The sequence below is a fragment of the Sceloporus undulatus genome, chromosome 2 (assembly GCF_019175285.1).
Source record: "Sceloporus undulatus isolate JIND9_A2432 ecotype Alabama chromosome 2, SceUnd_v1.1, whole genome shotgun sequence".
Classification (NCBI taxonomy): Eukaryota; Metazoa; Chordata; class Lepidosauria; order Squamata; family Phrynosomatidae; genus Sceloporus; species Sceloporus undulatus.
In genome coordinates, this window is record NC_056523.1 from 278,191,344 (window position 1) to 278,213,541 (window position 22,198).

Sequence of the window (22,198 nt, forward strand, 5' to 3'; positions counted from 1 at the left end):
TCTGTGATCATGTGGCCAACATGATTGCACAGAACACTGTTTACCTTCCCACTGAAGTGGTACCTATTTATCTACATAAGTTGAGCTTATGTATAAGTCAAAGGAAGGTTTCAGGGTCAAAATTCTGGATTTTGATACGACCCATGGATAAGTCGAGGGTAAAACTTAGGGGGCCATAATGGAGAGGGGGAAATATCACTTCCGTCCCTTCTCCTTCTCTGGTCCTCTCCTGAGGCTTGCAAAATGGACTGGGAAGAGACACAAGTGGTATTAATGGGGAGTTTTTTTCCTGGGCAAAGAAGGCTTGCAAAATGGACTGGGTTGAGAAGCAAGTGGTTTTAAATGCCCCCCCCCCCGCCCGGGAAGAGAAGCCTGGCAAAACGGATTGCGGAGAAAAGCAAGTGATTTTACATGGAGAGGTTTTTCCATGGGAAAAAAAGGCTTGCAAAACAGACTGGGGAGAGATGCAAGTGGTTTTAAATGGAGAGTTTCTTCCATGGGTAAAGAAGGCTTGCAAAATGGACTGGGAAGAGAAGCAGGTGGTTTTAAATGGTGAGTTTTTTCCTTGGGAAGAGAAACCTTGCAAAATGGAAGAGGAAGAGAAGCAAGTAGTTTAAAAAAAATTTCCTTGGGAAGAGAAGCCTTGCAAAACGGACTGGGGAGAGAAGCAAGTGGTTTTAAATGGGGAGTTGTTTCCTTGGGAAGAGAAGCCTTGCAAACAGACTGGGGAAGAGACGCAAGTGGTGCTAAATGGACAGTTTTTCTATGAGAAAAGGAGGCTTTGAAAATGGACTAGGGACAGAAGGAACTGGTGTTAAATGGAGAGTGGGGCATCAAGCTTGCTTGTTTTTGGACCTTTCTAAGCAGTACTAGTATACTGACTCATATAGAAGTCAACCCAGGATTTTAGGGTCAATTTTGGGGCATACATTTCTTAATTTATATTCAAGTATATACAGTATTTTGCATTTGCATGCTTTCGAACTGCTAGGTTGGCAGAAGCTGGGACTAGTGATGAGAGCTTACCCCATCATGCATCATGCAGTACTCGGGTCTCAAAATGCCAGCCTGCTAATCATGCAATTAACAGTGTCAGCGTCTTAACCACTTGAGTCACATCTATACTAAGACAAAGAGCCCTCCTCCAACCACCATCTTGAGGGGGAGAGACAAGGCCTGGCCTGGAAGACAGAGCCCTCCTCCAACCACCATCTTGAGGGGGAGAGACAAGGCCTGGCCTGGAAGACAAAGAGCCCTCCTCCAACCACCATCTTGAGGGGGAGAGAGGCCTGGCCTGGAAGACAAAGAGCCCTCCTCCAACCACCATCTTGAGGGGGAGAGAGGCCTTGAAATTTGGTATTGTTTTGCCAGGTTACTGTACACCACTATGATCATTGCGAAAGCGGTCGTAAATAAAAAATTTATTATTATTATTATTATTATTATTATTATTAAGCCTGTTATAAATTTATCTAGGGTAGTGGCCATTACCATCTCATGTGCCAATGACTTCCATACTTTAAAAATAATTACATGTTGCACTGTTTATGTACTCAGTAGAAGGTATTTTCTCCTTAGAGGCCCATTCCATATGAAAATCTATACTTAACATCTGGCTTGTTTATAACATAATTATTCCAGAGTGATTTTACCTTACAAGCATCTCCATCAGAGGCCACGTTCCCCTCATGCAAACAGGACACTGAAGAATTTCCAGATAATAGCTTAACATGGAAGGTGATTTTGAAGGAGGAGCATACTGAAGCAGAGTATACATTATGTGAAAAAACTGAACAGAAAGTGTAGAGTCTGAATTTCCCTGTAACAAACAAAAATAAGTATAAGTCTTGTACTCTGCTTCATACTTAAAATTGTTTCTCAAACTGAAATTGTCTAACAGTTTTAGGAAAAAACATATTTATTTTTCTAAAATATATACACTTCCCTACCAAATGTGTTTATAAACTTCACTGGCTGTGTCATATAAGGAGTTTTTATTTGTTATATTATATTCTAGATTTCATCCATCATATAACTCAAGGTTTATTTAAGGTTTTTAGGCAATCTTTTTAAGTTATCAACTCAAACCTCATATACAGGAAAACAGTTTGTTTCTGTTCCTGCATCCCATGTTAAGGAAAATGCAACATGGGATATACAGTAATAGAAATAAAACATGTACAGTGGTGCCTCGGGTTACGAAATTAATTCGTAACGCGGCCGCTTTCGTAACCCGAAAAGCCTTCGTAAGCCGAATTGCCATAGGCGCTAATGGGGAAAAGCCGCGATTCCGTGCGAAAAAGCCAAAAAAAGCACCAAAAGTTTTTTCGTAACCCGAAAAAACATTCGTAACCCGAAACAATAATTCCCTATGGGATTTTTTCGTATCCCGAAAATTTCGTAACCTGGGTATTTCGTATCCCGAGGTACCACTGTATGTGAAAGTCACAATGACTAAGCAAGAGCAATTAAGAAGCCACACAGGTGAAAAAGCTAATGTAATTTAGAAGTCTTGAATGTCAAGGACAGAATTATAGAATGTACAATTGGAAACACCTGAGATTCATTAAGTGTACAAGGTGAAATGATAAAATTCTTAAGTATTGGTTGAACTATGTGAACCAATCAAAATGAGTGTACACGCCCACTGGGTGGAAACTGACTAGTGGGTGGTGATTAACAATGGCTATAATAATTGCTATGTTTGCCAATGTAGTGTGTGGGTAGTTGTGGATAGTTGGAGTGTTTTGGAGATTGTGAGGGCATTAGTATTTGTATATACAGTAGTAGAATAAAGTAGATCTTTTATATAAGACTACTGAGTTGTCTGGTGTCTTGACTGAAGATACAAGAGCCAGCAGAATCCTGGAGAAGTTTGGAGACATCTCAGGAAGAAGAGTGAGAAGGCTTGGAGAGTTTGCCAGGGTCTTCAGCCTATTCTCTGAAACTCTGCTGCTTTGGAAGAAAAGCATTAACCACTGACCAAAGCTGGTCAGCACCGCTGCTTAACAAGGTGGTGAGTTAGAGCCAGAGGTGAAGAGCTACAACTCCCATCATCCCTGACATCCCATTCATTTTAGGTCACCTCTTCCCCTGCTTTTAATTGGTAGCTGGGAAGCCAAAAGATATATTAACACTGAGATATATTAACACATTCAGGAGGCCACAACACATACACTTCACCACTTCTTACACAGCATGTTTATTACAGAGTATTTTGGACTCTCACACAAGCTTAAATCAGTATGATTAATAGTCAGGAACCATGAGAATAGTTTACAAAAACATCAGATTGCCTATTTTTATATATCATTCTTACCTGTAGTATGTGCTCTAGAAGAGAATGAAGAAATTTAACAGGAGGAATGAGATCTTTCCAAGAGAGAAATTCTGTGATTGCAATGGAAAATAACTGGTCATCTACTAGCTCTTCAAGTATGCTGTTTTTTCTTCTAGAACAATGGGAATTTCTTACCTAGGAAATGAAAGAGTACTGCAAATATGTTCTGTTTAAACAAAAATCAATCAGAACTGTTACTGATATTTTCTGACCCCCCCCCCCCCCGAAGTTCATTTCATAACTTTTCTGTAGAAAGAGTGAAAAGGAAAAGGGAACATGAATGGGGCAAGGTATATATAGAATCCTGCTGTTATTCTGATCAACTGGGGGGCAAGTAACATGAGGCAGAATGTTACTCACGTCAATGAGTGGCTTTACTGGCCCTTCGTGGCCCGAGGCTCCCCTACCATGTATTAGTGGATTCATACAAGCTTGTTGATTAAATTCATTAAATTCATCTGCATATAAGTGACTTTTTAAAAAAAAAATACACAAAGTGTACCTCCTTCATTTTTAGATAATGTTCAAATGTATCATGGCAAGGGGTTTTAGAAGAGGCTTTCCCTCTTATACAACAAAGAAGGGAGATATTGTTTTCGTGTTACTATGTTTTCTGTTTGCAATTTACAAGTATTTGCAGTACAAATAATACTGTTTAAAAATCTGATGTCTAATTATTTGGGGGGCCTCTCTTCACACAGAGTTTTTTTTTAAATTAATTTTTTTTTAGATTATTCAATTTAAAGGGTTACCATCCTAACACAAAGTCTTTACCATCAGAAAAGACAACAGGTTCATTGTGGTAAAAGCACTAGTACACTGAAATGTACCAATATGGATTGAACCTGTATTCCAGTAAACTTTCCTATAATTATTTTTATACTAAAACTACCATGTCAAGAAAGGTAGATGTCAAGAAAGGTACGTTTTGTACTTATAAACAATTACTTTTATATATGGAAAAGTGCATCCATTTTAATTTAGTTACAAATCAAAAATCAAAATGGACAGTGCACAATGTTTGCTTATTGGATTAGCAACATTCCAATGTCATACTAAAATATCCTCTTCCATTTACAGTGGGCCTCCTGGATCTGTGGGCTCCAGATCCACTAACTCTACCAATCACAGATTGATCGTCTCATATTATTAAATGCTAGTGAGATGAATGCTGAAGTGTTCATGCTCACGCTGCCATCATTTTATAATATGGGACTTGAATACTCATATTTTTTCATATTCATGGGTCCACTGTATTTCTGACCAAGATACAGTACTTTCCAGCTCTACAGTCCACCATTCAGACATATTTAGCAATGGAATATAGGAGGATACAAAGAAATAAACATGAAATACTTAGGTCTAGAACCGTGATGGCGAACCTATGCTATGCACGCCGGAAGTGGCACTCCGGGCTGTTTCGCCGGGCACAGGGACCGAGGGAAGGAAAAACAGGCACGTGCGTGCCTGTTCCTCCTTCTCCCCACCATTTTCAGCCCTCCCGCTGTCTCTTGGAGACAGCGGGAAGGCAGAAAATGGGACTGGAGAGAAGGAGCCAGAGGCGTGCACGTCTGGCTCCTCCTCCCAGCCTTTTTCCGGCCTTCAGGGAAAAGGTAGGTGGGGAGATGGAGCGACCAGCGTGTGCCAGTTGCTCCTTGCCAGGGAACTTTCCCAGCCTCCAGAAAGACAGCTGGGGGCAGGGAAAGGCCCCTGAGGAGGAGCAGTGGTGGCATGCCACGTCCTGGGTTCCATCAGGGGCCTTTCCTCCCCTAGACCTCTCTCCCGAGAGAGAGCTCTGGGGAAGGAACAGCCATGGGGGAGCCCAGGACGGCGGCCTGCCGGCTCCTGGGCTCTCTCTCGGCCCTGCCTTCCCCAGAGCTCCCTTCAGAGGGAGAGCTCTGGGGAAGGAACGGCCGTGGGGGAGCCCAGTTCAGCCGAAGGAAGGGGCCGAAGGGAAGGGCCAGGGATGGGTGCCCAAGCCCTTCCCTTTGGCCTCCCTTTCCTTTGGTCGAACGGGCCCCTTGGAGCCCGTTCAGCCGAAGGAAAGGCCTGGGACCCATGCCCAAGCCCTTCCCTTCAGCCTCCCTTTCCTTCGGTCGAACGGGCACCTTGGAGCCCGTTCAGCTGAAGGAAGGGACCGAGGAGGAGAGGGCGAGTGTATGCCTCCTCCTCGCAGGGCTTCGTTAGACCTGAGGTGTCCTTCAGAGGACACCTCAGGACTACCAAAGCCCTGAGGAGAGGAGCAGAGGCCACACACCTGTCTTCATAGAAAATGTGGATTTAAATACTGCGAGTTTCAAAGTCATAATTCAGGAAATAGATTATGAGAAACCCAATGCAAGCCCTGGGTCTTTTATTATTATTATTAACCTTTATTTATGAGAACAACATTCTAAGAGCTGCCTTAAACCTCAAATAACTACCAACATGAGTTTCCAGATTTATCCCAGTACTAACTTAATTTATCCCAGATTTATCCCAGAACTACTCATAAGTAAAAACCCATGTAACTCACTATAAGCAAGGTTAGCAACAGGTGATGGATTAACATAAATTATTCATTATATACTGCGGTACACCTTTCAAAATGCTATAAAAGGTAGATATGCTGCAGAGATAGTTGAACCTGTGTAACTGCCCCTTTTGAGATGGGAACCTGGACCACAGCTGTAAATACATGGGGAAGTCTGTAATTCAGTATATATGTGACCATCAGTTGATGTGACCAGAAGACTGTATGCAGTGTTCCGCATGGACATCAGGATTTTATTTTTTATGCTTCTTCTTAATACAGCTCCTGGCTGTCAAAAAGATACTTGCTAAGATCATGCATACTGTTGAGCAGCATTTGAATTGGTCCAAGAGATTTGTACAGATCCAGTTACTTTGCATGCACTAGCTTCTTTAGATTCTATATGAAGAGCTGATTAGTACAATCAAGAGTGACCTCCATTTTTCTCCTTCTATTTACAAGCAGAAGAAGCATTTAATGAAACTTGAATACCAGGGGGAAATTAAAACTATTCAAGTATCCCTTTTCTTCTCCCCACTGCACCCCAGGACACAAGCCTTACCTCTTTTCTGCACTCATTCATTTGGTCCGTTTGAGTATATTTGCTTAGCATAGCCTGTAAATTAAAAGCAAATCAGTGATTTAATGAAGTGAATGTGATTACTCACAATTTGATAATTATTAATACAGGTTTGTACCTATTGTTGTGTGTCTTCAAGTTGTTTTCATCCTATGATGACCCTAAGGCAAACTTACCACGGGGTTTTCTTGGCAAGATTTGTTCAGATGGGTTTGCTTTTGCCTTGCTCTTAGGCTGAATGTAACATGCACAAGGTCGCCCAATGGCTTTACATGGCTGAACAGGTATCTGAACCCTAGTTCCAGGGTCCTAGTCCAACATCCAAATCACTACACCACACTGGCTCTCAAGTTGGTACTAATGTTTATTTGGAAGTCAGTCCTACTGAGTTCTAGCAAGACTATTGAGGATTATAGTCATAAAGTACAGAAAAGAGCCTTCAGCATCATCAGGGTAAAGAATTATATATCTTGTGGATTCAAAGTCAAGTCAGAAGTGTAAAAAACGTATTTCTGCTAAAATTTTAATAGTAAACATAATAAGCTCTCCCTCTTTCTTGTGCAAGCAAATACATCATTCCCACAATTTCCTTATTCTGCAATGTCCCTTGCAGCTAGAATGGCCTTCAATTCAGCTGCCAAGTGGACAGCTGTAACTTATTCTGATTTGTTCAATTGAATATTCATTTTTCATCACTGCTTTCTCCTAAGATATGAAATTGTTCATATGAGACCCATAAGATAAAAAAAAATCCTAAACAGACCTAGAATAAGTTGGGGGAGGGGATCGCTGTCTAAATCATCAATAAACCTGCTGGTTTAGTAGGTGTAGTCCTTGCATCTCTTATTAACAGATCACTGTCCAAACAAAATCATTCCTATGCATAACATGTTGTGAATAGACAGATCTATACTAAACACAGAAAATATATGCAAGCATTATTTGGACAGATATCATTAGATCACTATTCAATTGTAGTCCACTCTAAGATTCTTCAGTAAAAATGTTTTCCTTCCTATAATGATTGTACCTTAAATAATCAGGTATAACAATCTGTATTTTTTCATTTCTCATTATATATCCAAATTATTTGAGATTTCTGTGTTTTATGACTTCTTACTCTTTATCGATTCCCCTTCATTCATGTTTCTTTGTGAAGCTCTTGATCCAAGGAATTTTTTAAACATCAAATGATAAATTTACTTTTCAAATGCTTCTATCTCTTTTATAATTGCCTGTGTTAAAGTCCATGATTCCACACCATATAGCAGAAGTGAGAAAATATAACACTGCAGAATGCATATTCTAAAAACCAATTTTAAGTTTTTATTGCACATTACTGTACATTCTTCATTTAAAAAAAAACTCTATATCATCTCTATTTCAAATTCTGAGAACCTATATTTGTCAATATGCTCCACACTTTCATTTGGGACCGCTGGGTGTACATTTTGAGCTACTTGGGTTTTTTTTTTTTAAACTAATCATCATGAATTTGAGTTTCTTAACATTCATTTTTAGACCACGAACATTATTTACTTCAACTGACTTAACTTGTCTGTACAGACTATTTAGTTATCAGCTAATAATACTGTACAATCTGCATAGTGAATGTAGTTAATAATTTCTCCAATAATGATAATAATTTAAATCAAGAAATGCTCCTTTTAAAAGTGGTAAGAGTATATCCTTATTGTACTCTTCCTATGCCTGGTTTTAGTTTTTAGACTGCATGTCCCAAAATACTTCACTGTTGGCTATGCTGGCTAGGGGTTATCCAAGACATAGTCCTAAAACATATGAAGGGCCAAAGTTGACTAATGCCCTAACAAAGATCTTTGGCCCACAACTTTCACTTTAAGAAAAAATACTAATTATCTAATTAGATGCCTGCCCAGACTCAAATTCTTCCATTTAAAAAAACAAAAAAAAACAAAAACAAAAACAAAAACAAAACCTCCACATACTACATGTCTTGCATAGCAGGGGAATGGACTGGATGGCCCTTGTGGTCTCCTCCAACTTCTATGATTCTATGTCTCGTTCGCTAAATTTCAGCAATTCCTCTCTCTCCCCTACAGCCTCATGCTATTCAAGGTAGCCCTGAATAGCTTTGAACCCCTTTTGGAGACTGAGAAGAAAGAAAAGGAAAGCCAAGGGACAGATTATATAAGCATCCTTTAGTTTTTCCATTCACTCAGATCCTGCCAAGTGTTATGTTCACAGAAAGATAAAGGCTTCTAATTTTTGTCCCTTCAGTGGTCATCTCCTATGCTACAACTCATGTCATGCTAGAACAGTGATGGTAAACCTTTTGGAGGCCAAGTGCCCAAACTGCAACCCCAAACCCACTTATTTATAGCAAAGTCCCATGTCCCTCTGGCTTTCTAGTAACAAACTCTGGCAAACTCTGTGCTGGCATGATGGCACATGTGCCCACAGAGAGGGCTCTAAGTGCCACCTCTGGCACGTGTGCCATAGGTTCGCCCTCACTGTGCTAGAAGGTCTCATAAGAGAATTTATATGAGCTATGCAGAACAATAGAAGGGGGGGGGGGAAGAAAGAATTACACTTGCAGTAGTGAGTACCCAAGCCAATGATAATTAATCCAAAATATTGATTTTTCACATAACCCATCATACTTTTCAATATATTTGCACTCCCAAAATCAGTAACACACATAATATCCTAAGACACTAAAAGAGCTGTAGCACATCATTTATAAGTTTAAAGGAAATTTAGCTGCTGGTCAGCTTGTGATAGAAAGAAGATCAAGGGAAAGAGACAGAATTTTTGTTGCTGAATATTCTTCTGATTTACTTAACAATAGCTCTTCATTTGAGGAGTGTTGGCAACTGTGTTAGGCACCATTTCCCATTATTTATCTGGCTTTCAATCATCCCCCCCCCCCCCACAATCTTAAAACTCCCACAATTCATATTTTTGGCTGTTCACATTTCTGCTATTTTGCTTCGTGCAACTTTAAATAAAAATTGCCTCCCCAACCAACTCATTTACAAACTATAAGTAGAAAAGTCAATCTGACCAAAGGGCTGAACAGACGTCTCGAAAAGCTGGCTTCCGGGCGGCTTGAGGATATGGCGTTTTGATGGCGTATGTCCGCAAGATGCCCAGACATCGCACTGCTCAATCACACAAGGGTGGCTTCCAGCCACTCCAGGGGCATGGCGTTTTGACAATGCATGCCTCCATAGCATCCAGAAGCTGTCCTGGGGTTGTGACCCAAAACCAGCCCAAAAGGGAGCAGATCTTTTCTGCTCTTGTTTGGGCTAGTGATGGGGTGGATTGGAGCTGCAGAGTGTGTTTGCTGAAGCTCCGGGGTGAGCAGCTCCAGGGTGGCCTTTTTGAGGCAGTCTGTTTTGCCTCCAAGTTACCTTTTGCTCAATTCTGGTTAAGACTTCTTGATTTTACATGGTTCTTTGGGCAAATGACCTTTCCCCCTAGTTCTATACTACAGTCCACCTTTGCCTTATTTGCCTTATGCAGGGGATCTGTTCCAGACTCCCATGTCCTGCATAAGGCAAAAGCGTGTATGCTCGAGCCCCATTAAATATAATGGGGCTCGTGCATGCTGCACTGTTGTATGTATGCGCCGCGGGCACTTGCGCCATTCTCCCATTCCCCCAGTGGCTTCCATGTAAGCTGGAAGCCGCCTATAATGACTCTGCGTATGGCACGGGCTCACTGTATTGTGAATACAAGAGGTTTACAGAGATTGCTTTTTACCTGTTGAAAATATATATGTCTTATGAGTGCACGTCTCATTTCACCAAGATGTGTATCAGTCACCATTTCCTTTAATTCTTGTTCACTCTGAAGATTGTTTTCTTGGTATTTTTCAAGATCACTTCTAATTTCATTCTAGATGATATATAATATATATTACTGTCTGTGCAAATAATTTAGGGCAATTATAATTGAAAAACAAGCACACCAAGGAACCAAGTAAGAGAAATTGTTTAAGGATTCAATATGTAAATCCCAATCTACAGATAGTCACACACAAGGTTTTCAGTGTAAATGCTAATGCACTGTTTACAATGTATGTTAAAGCCCTACACAGGACACAACACCATATTCTTAAATACATAAAGTGGTTGGAAAACAGAAAGTGCTCAAAATCTTTTTCCATATCCTGATGTACCTAAATACAGTCAGCCCTCCTTATTCACAGATTTTTTTTTATCCACGGATTCAAGCATCCATGGATTGAAAATATTCCAAAAAAGTATAAATTCCAAATAGCAAACCTTGATTTTCCATTTTATATAAGGGACACAATTTTGCTATGCCACATTCTTTAATGGGACTTGAGTATCCACAGATTTTGTTATTCACGGGAGGGTCTGTAACCAAACCCCAGTGGATAACAAGGGCCCACTGTATGTTGCAGATAAGGGCCTTGATTACAGTAAAACAGCAATCTTGGCATATATCAAGATATGCATGAGCAGCATAAATCCACAAGAAGTCTTTGGCAACTGTTTCACACCTATGTATGTGAGACAGTGCACATGCATGGTGGTGAGGCAACAAAAAAATTACCCAGTGGTGTGGCTTAATGATGCGCTGTGCACATTTAGGCCACCTTGAGAGCAGCCAGTGCCAACAGCAGGGTTCCGACTTGCTTCTGGAAAATGCAGGTTTGAGTCTCTTTTTCCTGCCCAACTGTTCTAGGCCAAAATCTCCAATTCTCTCCTCCTGTTTTTACTTTCTCTTGCTAGCTTTGCTCATCTCAAACACAAAAAATTACAACTGGGCCCCATATTTTCTGAACACAGTCATATTTGATACAGTTTCTTGGATGCAGTGTAACCAAGGCCACACAGATGCCTCTTTGATCAGCCACACATATGCATCCAATGAAATATAAATAATTTTCAATTCAACACATGTTTAGTCTCCCTTATCTAAAATGCATGGGATCAGAAGTGTTTTGAATTTCAGATTTTTTTGGATTTTGGAATACTTGCTTATATTTAATGAGATATCTTGGAGATGGGGCCCAAGTCTAAAGACAAAATTAATTTATGCTTTATATACACTTTATACAGATAAATTAAAGGTATTTATATATATAATTTAAAAAATAATTTTATGCATCAAACTAACTTTGTGTACTTTGAACCATCAGAAAACAAAGGTGTCACTATCTCAGCCACCCATGTGGACAATTTTGGATTGCTAAATACAGTGGTACCCCGGGATACGAAATACCCAGGTTACGAAATTTCCAGGATACGAAAAAATCCCATAGGAAATAACTGTTCCGGGTTACGAATGTTTTTTCGGGTTACGAAAAAAATTTTTGGTGCTTTTCAGCGCTTTTTCGCACGAAACGCGGCTTTTCCCCATTAGCGCCTATGGGTTTTCGGCTTGCGAAGGCTTTTCGGGTTACGAAAGCGGCCGCGGAACGAATTAATTTCGTAACCCGAGGGAGCACTGTATGGGAAACTCAACCTGTATCATAAGTATTAACTAGAATGTAAATATTTTAGAAAAAATTAGCACTGAAACAATCTTTTATCACAGGCTTCTCCTAGGTTGAACTCGGGCTGGACAAAAACTGATAGCTATCTTTAAAAGCTTGGATTTTATTTAACATTTTCCTTATTAAAAGTATACTTGCCTCTAAGAGATATGCTCCCAAATAGCCAACTGGAAAGCATGGAGCTCCAAAGACCTTTTCACTTTCTTGATTTAGTGCTGTATTAGTTAACACGTGAGTGATATCCTTTGGTGCACTTACTGCTGGATATATACTGGCTTTTCCTGCTTCTAGAACCCTGAAAAAATGGAACAGTCAAGAGTAAATATAGTATGTTTGATACAAATGTAAGTTTTTATTGTACAGTGGACCCTTGTTATACGCTGGGGTTTGGTTCCAAGATCCCCCGTGTATAACAAAATCCGTGTATGCTCAAGTCCCATTAAATATAATGACATAGCAAAATGGTGTCCCTTATAAAAAATGGAAAACCAAGGTAAATTTATACTTTTTTGGAACATTTTCAAACCGTGTATGCTTGAATCCATGTATAAAAAATCCGTGTATAAGAAGGGCCGACTGTAAAACAAAACAGTTTGCAAAAAAGAAAGTATTATTCTTTTAGTTCTCATCTACCAAGTATGGGGGATAGTGAGAGATGTGCCGTACAAATTAAAACAGCAGTTTTATTCCCAGAATTCATATTGGTTTTTTTCCCAGTTTTGATATGGTTGTGCTTTATCCTTACGTAGCTTAAATATTTAATGTTTTCAGCAGACTTGCTCTTGTCCCCTTTACAGAATTATAAATCAAAAGGCGGACCATATATTTCTTTATTTTTTTTATATGGTCCACACTTTATGACTTCACATCGACATTTTAAAATTAGGAATTGTGTGTATGAATTGGTGTCCTGTGAAAGACTGGGAAAAGTTATAATCACAGAAAATGTTTAATTCCTCTTTCAAAATAAGTTCTCAGTTTTTCACATGGGAGCAAACCCATACAAGTACAAAACAGAAATGTTTAATTTATTTATTACAGTTACATGTTATATTGCTTACTGTGATATCAATGAATGGTTCATGTTGAAATTATACAAATAAAATAATTTACAAAATGGAATACAAACAATATCAAATACTTTTAAAATGATAAATGATTCAATGAAAATATTCCAACAATCAATATTTTGAAAAAGGGAGCAGCAATAGTAAATATTCCCCTTACAAAACTTCCATAAACAGTATGTTTTTACTCAGTATGTTTTCTGGAAACTGAACCAAGTTTGTGTTTTTTGAATCACTCAAGGAAGAAAGTTCCAAAGGGTGGGTACCACCACAGAACAGTGATGCTGTCTGATGACTTATGGAACAAATAAGGTATTGGCTGAAATTCTCAGCCAATCTAGATGTAGATTCATCCCTCCATATTTGCGGCTTTGATATTTGAAAATTTGATTATTCACAGATTTCATTAATATGTTCTCTCTAGGAATATCTAGGTCCACCAGTGCAACTCTATGAAAGACCTAGAGATTCCTAGAGAGAATACTCTACAGTGCTCCCTCGGGTTACGAAATTAATTCGTTCCGCGGCTAATTTCGTAACCCGAAAAACCTTCGTAACCCGAATTGCCATAGGCGCTAATGGGAAAAAAAGCCGCGGCTCTGCCGCAGCTCCATTTAAAACAGCGCCGGCGTTTTTTCGTAACCCAAAAAAACGTTCATAACCCGAAACAATAAATCCCTATGGGATTTATTCGTATCCCGAAAAATTCGTAAGCTGGGTAATTCGTATCCCGAGGTACCACTGTACTAGGCATTTGTAGCTCCTCCAGTGCAGTTCTAGGGTCAGTATCTGTCGGATGTTGACCACAGAGTTGCAATGGAGGACCTAGAGATTAGTAGAGAGGTGTCCTCTCAGGTAAAAATATGATGATTTTGTTATTTGCCGTTTTTCTATATTCATGGGGGTCTTGTGCCCTTAACCCTAACAAATATGGATGGACAAGTGTATGTTAGGAAGGCAATCTGCTACATTTCCTAGTCCCAAGGTGTTTAGGGTTTGGTATATCAACAATAAAGCCTTAAATGTGAGTTAATAGTTTATAAGGAACCAGTGGAGTTCTTTCAGCACATGTGTAATACAAGTTGAGTCTCCCTTAGCCAAAATTCCCAAATCCAAAAACTTTGGAGCTACAACACAAGTAGTATAGTATGTGCATTTGTAAGTATAGGGAGGGATGCAAGGCTAGAACCAATGACTAGGAGAAACGTAACTGCTTCAGAGGTGGAAGTGAATGGCTAGAGAGCTCCCTGGAAATCTACTGTACAATAACCAGGTCCTTTATATAAAACAAAATAGTGTTGTGAATTTGCAGGCTGCAGAGAGACATGAGATGTTGCAGAGAGACAGAGAGAGACATGAGGTGATATCAAAAACCCGTAAATACTACACCATGTTATTTTATATAAGGGACCTGATTTTGGAATATTTGCCACCTATCCATTTCTACCAGGATTGCTGCACCACAATCTCAAAAAAGGAAGCAGAGAGCTCCTGTACAGTAATTACAGTAGGTTTCTTATACAAAATAAAATGATGCACTATTTGCTGGCTGCAGAGAGGGATGAGAGATGCAATGTTGCAGAGGGAGGAAGCTAGAGGGAGCAACTTGGATTTCAGGCTGCCCATCAGTGCATATGTTGAGACCTCTCTTCCTGGGTTCCGTTGCCTACCAACTTCTTATACCACCAGCCTCCTCCTAGCTATTGGAAATTTCACTCTACCTTTTATCCTTTTTTCAAAAATAAGGTTTTTGACATTTCCTCATATCTTTCCAGCCACGGTTCTCTGCAGCATCACTTCTCTTGTGTCTTTCTGAAGCCTGCAAATATCACAGTTTTCATGTACATAAGGGACATGATTACAGGCGATCTGGACAGAGAGTCCTCTAACCACTCACTTCCACTTTCAAGCCAGCAATGGCAGTGCCCCTCCTCATTTGTGTGCAAGGCAGAAGTGGGTGGCTGACAAACGTTCCAGAATCCAAAAACATCCAAAATCCGAAGTACTTCTGGTCCCAAGCATTTCAGATAAGGGAGACTTAACCTGTTTCTACAAACAAATCCACTCAGCACCCCAGCTGCTGCATTCTGCACAAGCAGCAGCTTCCAAACCAGCCAACTTCCAAAAACAGGCCACACATTCTATACCCCTGATATAGACTTGTGGCAGCACAAAGTTCTTCCAGGAGGATCAAGACATAATCACCTAATGTTGTTCTCTGGAAATGACTCTGAGACAAAGCTTAAGTATTGTAGAATTGTGCCCCATGTACCACGTAATCAAAAACTATTGAAAGATCACGGAGAAGCAGAGGAGTCAAAATCTCCTGTACTCTTCCCAAAGATCATTAATCAGGACACTCAGTTAATTCTACCCCAAAACCAGGCAGAAAACTCTGCTGGAATGGATCAAGGTAATCAGTTTCATCCAATAACATATTCTATTGAGATGTTACCACTCTTTCAATTATCTTAGCCCAACAAGTGGTATTTGTAAGTACAGTGGGCCCTCCCCTTATGTGGGGGATCCGATCTGGATCCCCACTCATAAGGGTAAATCCGCATATGCTCGCGCCCCATTGGAAACAATGGGGCACGGCAGTGTGGGTGCCATTGCTTCTATCGTCGAGCGGCTTCCATATAAGCTGGAAGCCACATATAGTGTTTTAACTGTTACAAAACTGGTTTCTCAGATTGTTTTTAGACTGCTTTAAAGGGTTTTTAAAGAGTATTTTAATGTTTTTCTATTTGTATTAATGTTTTATTTTTGTTTTAATTGATTTTTATTTGTGCACTGCCTCAGGAGCCCTTGTGGGCTGGGAGGCAATACAGAAATATTTAAAATACATACATACATACATACATTTTGAACCTTCTAGAGAAAAGACTTCTTTCAAAATGCATTCAGGGATGATTTTTTTCCTTTTACCACTTTTTTAATGATTTACATTTTGGTGGACAGACTTATAGAGTTATATATACTTTTTTAAATGTGTTATAAGTAGCTGGTGAAGCAGGTTTATCTTCTCCCCCTTTTTTCTCTATTTTGCTGTTCACACATGTTCAATAACAGATTCTGGAGGCAGCAGCAATTTGCCTTGCCTGTTGTAGGTTAACACACATTGGATCAGATCTATACTGGGTCAGACAGAGTAGAAGCCCATTCTTTTCCAGCTCAAGGTTTATGGCATTTATGTAGTACAGATATGCTGCTGCTGCAAGTCTCTGTTTCTGTATCCCTTTCACCATCTTCCCAATGCTGATACTGCTAAAACAACAACAACAAAAACCAGCTAGGCAGAGAACTAAGAGGAAAGGGGGTTAGGCAGGCATGAAAAGGCTTTGTAAAAATAAAGTTATTCCCCAGAGGTTTTGTTAATTTGGGTATGCCTGTAACCTCCACACCACTTAGGAAAGATCTGTTGGCCTACTACTTGAAGGCAAGATAAATGTAACAGAAAAAAATATCTTTGCTATTACTTCCACCATACAATAGGCAAAATTATGAGTTCTCATAAAGGTTTGATTATGCTCATGACATGTTTTGCTCTTTCTATGTTACAGAGGTAACATATCTGTTTGTGGTATCTCTGAATCTCCCCATCAGAGGCTGTCTGAACTCTAGTGCCAAAGAAAGCACTCAGATGCAAATGTGTCTGCATATTACCATTCCTCATAAGTCCATAGCTCTGACAGAATTGCTGAATCTGGCTTTTGGGAAATCTCACAGAGAATTCAGGAATAGTTGAATAGAATTTTTAAGTCTCCTGGGGTAGGCTGGTAAGCTGGTAGATACACCACTATGCAGGGTGTAGAACTCCATTCAACTCAGGGCAGTTGAAAGAGCCATTGTAATTTGCCATTCACGTGGCAGCAGATCTAACAACAACCCTTGGGATGGACTATTCAATTTTAGGCACTCCAGCTGCCAATGTAAAAGCAAACTTCCCCAAAGAATTATCATATAAGATATTTGATCTTATATGAGTCTCTGGCTACATCAACATTGCGAAATTAATGCAGTTTGACACCACTTTAACTACCATGGATCAATGTTATGGAATCATGGGATCTGTAGTTTTGTGAGATAGTTAGCCTTCTGTCAAACAATTCTGGTGCAACTACAAACTAAAAATCCCAGGAGTCCATAGGATAGGATGGATTTATGCAGTTAAAGCGGTGTCAAACTGCATTAATTCTACAGTGTGGCAGTAGCCTTTGTTACCGTAAGGGTTATAGGATCCAGCCACAGTTATTATGGAGGAATTGGATGATGCCTTTCTAGAACAGATGACTACACACTCAGAAAGGAAAGATGTAGTAGTGATGGGTGACTTCAACTATCCTGATATTTGCTGGAATTCAAACTCAGCAAAATCCTCAAGGTCTAGCAAATTCCTCACTTGCCTCGAAAACAATTTCATTGTCCAAAAGGTGGAAGAGGCAACAAGGGGGTCAGCTATTTTAGATCTGATCCTAACCAACAAGGATGATTTGGTTAATGAGGTGCAAGTGGTGGGATCATTAGGTGGAAGTGTTCTCCTGGAGTTTGTTATACAGTGGAAAGGAGAAGCCAGGCATAGTCAGACACGCATTATAGACTTTAGGAGAGCGGATTTCAGTAAACTTAGAGAAGTATTGAGGGTGATCCCATGGTCAGAAATACTAAAAGATAAGGGAGCTCAGAACAGATGGGACTTTCTCAAAAGGGAGATACTGAAGGCACAATTTCAAACAGTCCCATGAGAAAGAAAATGGGAAGTGTCTCAAGAAACCAGGATGGATGACTAAGGAACTTTCAACTGAGCTAAGTTTGAAATGTAACATGTATTAGAAATGGAAATCACAAAAAAGGAATTCAAAGAAATAGCAGGCATGTGTAGGGGTAAAGTCAGAAAAGCTAATGCACAGAATGAACTCAGGCTTGTTAGAGAGGTTAAGAACAATAAAAAGGGCTTTTTTGGATATGTCCACAGCAAAATGAAGAAGAAGGAAATGGTAGGGCCACTGCGTGCAGAAGATGGCAAAAAGCTAACAGGGGACAGAGAAAAGTCAGAATTACTCAACACTTTCTTTGCCTCAGTCTTCTCAGAAAAGGAAAAGGGTGCTCAACCTGAGGATAATGGAGCAGAGGACAGAAAAGAGGAATTTCAGCACAGAATGAGTAAAGAGATAGTACAGGAATACTTGTTTAACCTAAACGAATATAAGTCTCCAAGACCAGATGAACTACACCCAAGGGTATTAAAAGAGCTGGCAAATGTAATATCGGAGCAATTGGCAATAATCTTTGAAAACTCCTGGAGAACAGGAGAAGTCCCAGCAGACTGGAGGAGGGCAAACGTTGTCTCCAACTTCAAAAAGGGGAAAAAAAGAGGATCCCAACAATTATCATCCAGTTAGTCTGACATCTGTACCAGGAAAGATTCTAGAGCAGATCATTAAACAAAGAGTCTGTGAACATCTAGATGGCAATTCCATAATCACAAAAACTCAACATGGGTTTCAGAGAAACAAGTCATGCCAGACAAATCTAATCTCTTTCTTTGATAAAATTACCAACTTGGTAGATGAAGGGAATGCTGTGGATATAGTAAATCCTGATTTCAGTAAGGCCTTTGACAAGGTTTCCCATGACATTCTTGCAAACAAGCTTGTAAAATGTGGGATAGACAAGGTAACTGTTACATGGATTTGTAATTGGTTGACTGGTAGAACCCAAAGGGTTCTCAAAAATGGCTCCTTTTCATCCTGGAGAGAAGTGACCAGTGGAGCCCTACAGTGTTCCTAGTGTTATTCAACATCTTTATCAATGACTTGGATGACAGAATTGGGGGCATACTCATCAAATTTGCAGATGACGCCAAATTAGGAGGAATAGCTAATACCTCAGAGGATAGGATCAAAATTCAAAACGACCTGAATAGACTAGAAAGCTGGGCCAAAGCTAACACAATGAAATTCAACACAGAGAAATATAAGGTACTGCACTTAGGGCAGAAAAATGAAATGCACATATATAGGATGGGGGACCCCTGGCTGAATGAAACTACATGTGAAAGGGATCTGGGAGTCCAAGTAGATCACAAATTGAACATGAGTGCACAGTGTGATGCAGCAGCTAAAAAGGCCAATGCAGTTTTAGGCTGCATCAATAAAAGTATAATGTCTAGATCAAGGGAAGTAATAATGCTACTCTATTCTGCCTTGGTCAGGCCCCAGCTGGAATATTGTGTCCAGTTCTGGGCACCACAATTCCAAAAGGACATTGAGAAACTGGAGCATGTCCAAAGGGGGGTGACTAAAATGGTGAAGGGTCTGGAAACCATGTCCTATGGGGAACGACTTAGGAAGCTGGGGATGTTTAGCCTGGAAAATAGAAGGTTAAGAGGTGATATGATAGCCCTGTTTAAATATTTGAAGGGATGTCATATTGAGGAGGGAGCAAGTTTGTTTTCTGCTGCTCCAGAGACTAGGACCCGGAGCAATGGATGCAAGCTGCAGGAAAAGAGATTCCACCTCAACATTAGGAGGAACTTCCTGACAGTAAGGGCTGTTTGAAAGTGGAACACATTCCCTCGGAGTGTGGTGGAGTCTCCTTCTTTGGAGGCCTTTAAGCAGAGGTTGGATGGCCATCTGTTGGGGATACTTTGAATGAGAGTTCCTGCATGGCAGGGGCGTTGGACTGGATGGCCCTTGTGGTCTCTTCCAACTCTACAATTCTATGATTAGGGCTGCCTCTTATCCTAGGATAGGGTCACAAAATTCCATAGCTTTTCAGTCTGCAAACATTGTTTTATTGGCTCCCATGTGACCTCCACCATCTTCACGCCCCTTAGGTCATGAAAAGTGAGATATAAAATTCTGGTTATGTTCTCCAGCTATTTAAGCTAAAGCACAACAGAATATACAACTATCTGCTCTCCCTACATCTGGCTAAGAGGCTACTGCCTCCCTTTTACCTCTAAGGTTAGGAACCTTCATTTAGCCTCTCCAAAGATGTTTGTAAGAAAACCAGTATAATATACATGGGCATGGAGAAGAGGAAACCAATATGACCAGAGGGTTTGTTTTGTTTTTTGCATTTGTTGTTATGTGCCTTCAAGGTGACTCTGAACTATGGCAATATTATCATAGGGTTTTCCTGGTAAGATTTACCCAAATAGGTTTGCCATTGTCCTATTAAATTAAAATATTAGGCTTTCCCAAGGTCACCAAGTGGATTTCCACGGCTGAGTGTGATTCAAACACTGGTCTCCCACAGTCCAACATTCAAACCAATACCTGCTAGAGGTTTCCAAAGAAGCTTATCAAAAACTTCCAATGAGGCCTTTCACTATGAAAATAAGGGAGCTTTCAGTGAACAATTCACTCTGAGAAAAAGGATGCAACGTTTATATTTCATAGAATAATATAATCTTAAGAGTTGGAAGGGACCACAATGGCCACCTACTCCAACTCCCTGTCATGCAGAAATTTACCAAGAAAGGATTCTTAAACAAGACTGCCTGCTGTGAAGAATGCCAATACAGGTGTGTTCTAGCACCACAAAATTGTGATATACCTCCTATGTTCTCCTGTTGTCTCCCAAACCTCAATAAGACATAATGAGGGCATTGAATTACTGAAGCATAAAGTATAAGCTAATATTGCTTGGTTCAATGGTGAAAGAATTAGTAGAAGTGTATTCTACACACTTTTTAAAAAGTTCACAGCATCTCATTTTATCCTACAATTTAGTAGGAGCATACAATTCTCAGAGATTAATTAATTAATTAATATTGCATATTTCTCTTTGTACAGTATCAAAGCAGCTTACAAACAGTTTAAAAACGGGAACAGCTAAATACTTCTTCATAAAAAAGTTTAAAAAACAAATAGCAGTTCAAAAAAGAAGATTAAAATAATATAACACAAGAAAGACATATTAAAAAAGATTTTTTAAAAAATGAAAAGATATCCAAGGCTACCAAGTGAGCTTTTAATACAGAAATTTGAATCAAGGTCTCTCCACAGGAAGTGCAATATGTTTCAATGCAACATACAGGATCTGTTTTTAAACCCAGTCCTATATTTTGTTATCCTAAGAGTAAGACTGAACAACACATTTTCTCTACATGGCAATGATCTCTGTGTTGGGGGAAAAAAGATGACAAACAATCAGTTGTGCTGAGTGCCATTTATGTAGCTGCAGGGATAGAAAGATTCCCTATTTGCAGAAAAAGAATCAAGCACTTCACCAACAAATAGCATTGTTTTCTTTACACTAAGATTATTTAAAGAAAACACTTTTAGAGCAGCCCTACAACAGAACTGTTTTTGACCTAAGCAACTGAGGAGAAAAAACCTGCTAAAAACTATTTTAAACTAAATGAAAGAATGGTTATCATTTATTACTTCAGTTTCAAAGTCTCATCCTACCTGATCAAGGAATCTTTTCGTTTATCACCTCTCATAACAAGGAGGACAACTTTCCATCTGTGGAAGGCCCCTGCAGCACCAGAACATGTCAGCTCTTCGCGCCATCTTTTAGGTGCAGATTGCATTTGAGGTGAATAATGGGAGCCTTTTTCGATTTTATATCCCCATTCGTAAGTTGTTTCATCAAGCCATCTGCCACTTTCAGCACTATTAATTATGTAGTCCTTGGTTAGTATCCACTTTCCTGGAAAGCAAATGAACTGTCATCTACAAAAGAATTTTTGTGCAGACAAATAGCAAGCAAATGAAGACCAAATACAAAAATTAGCAACAATTTCTGCTAAAGCTTTACAAGTAGAAATTTTAATGTACTGTTATAATATCAAAGTTAACCTTTTCTAGAAAATTTAAGCATTTTACTCCACATCATTATGAAACATGTTCTTTTTTTCATGTAAGAATACTTCAGTTTAAAAAACAGATCTCTATTTTGTACATTATAATAAGCATTAGTATTTATTGCTTATACACTACTAGTTTTACAGTACAGTGCTGTGCATATCCACTCACATGTCCATATGCATTAGACTGTGCATCATTTTTAAAAAATTAAAATAAATTTCTTTAGTTACACACTAAACAATACCAGTTACAAGTACACTAGAACACAAAATCTACATAGATTTTGCAGGTAAGGACAGAAAGTGACAAAATTTCATGTTGTTTTTACAACTCTTATATGTATCTTTCACTCTACATTAACTTAT

The 22,198-nt window shown here is 39.4% G+C and overlaps 1 protein-coding gene across 5 annotated transcripts in view; it reads right to left on the reverse strand.

Moving 5' to 3' along the window:
- Nucleotides 1-22,198, reverse strand: part of SLF1 (SMC5-SMC6 complex localization factor 1) — a 50,007-nt gene that overhangs the window by 17,079 nt on the left and 10,730 nt on the right. For all 5 annotated transcript variants that reach the window (XM_042449204.1, XM_042449202.1, XM_042449203.1 and 2 more), the window contains 6 exons: nt 21,432-21,675; nt 12,083-12,239; nt 10,180-10,314; nt 6,415-6,468; nt 3,320-3,475; nt 1,653-1,819 (listed from right to left, as the gene is read on the reverse strand). In XM_042449204.1, the coding sequence (XP_042305138.1) occupies nt 1,653-1,819; nt 3,320-3,475; nt 6,415-6,468; nt 10,180-10,314; nt 12,083-12,239; nt 21,432-21,675 (913 nt within the window). The remainder of the gene's footprint in view (nt 1-1,652; nt 1,820-3,319; nt 3,476-6,414; nt 6,469-10,179; nt 10,315-12,082; nt 12,240-21,431; nt 21,676-22,198) is intronic.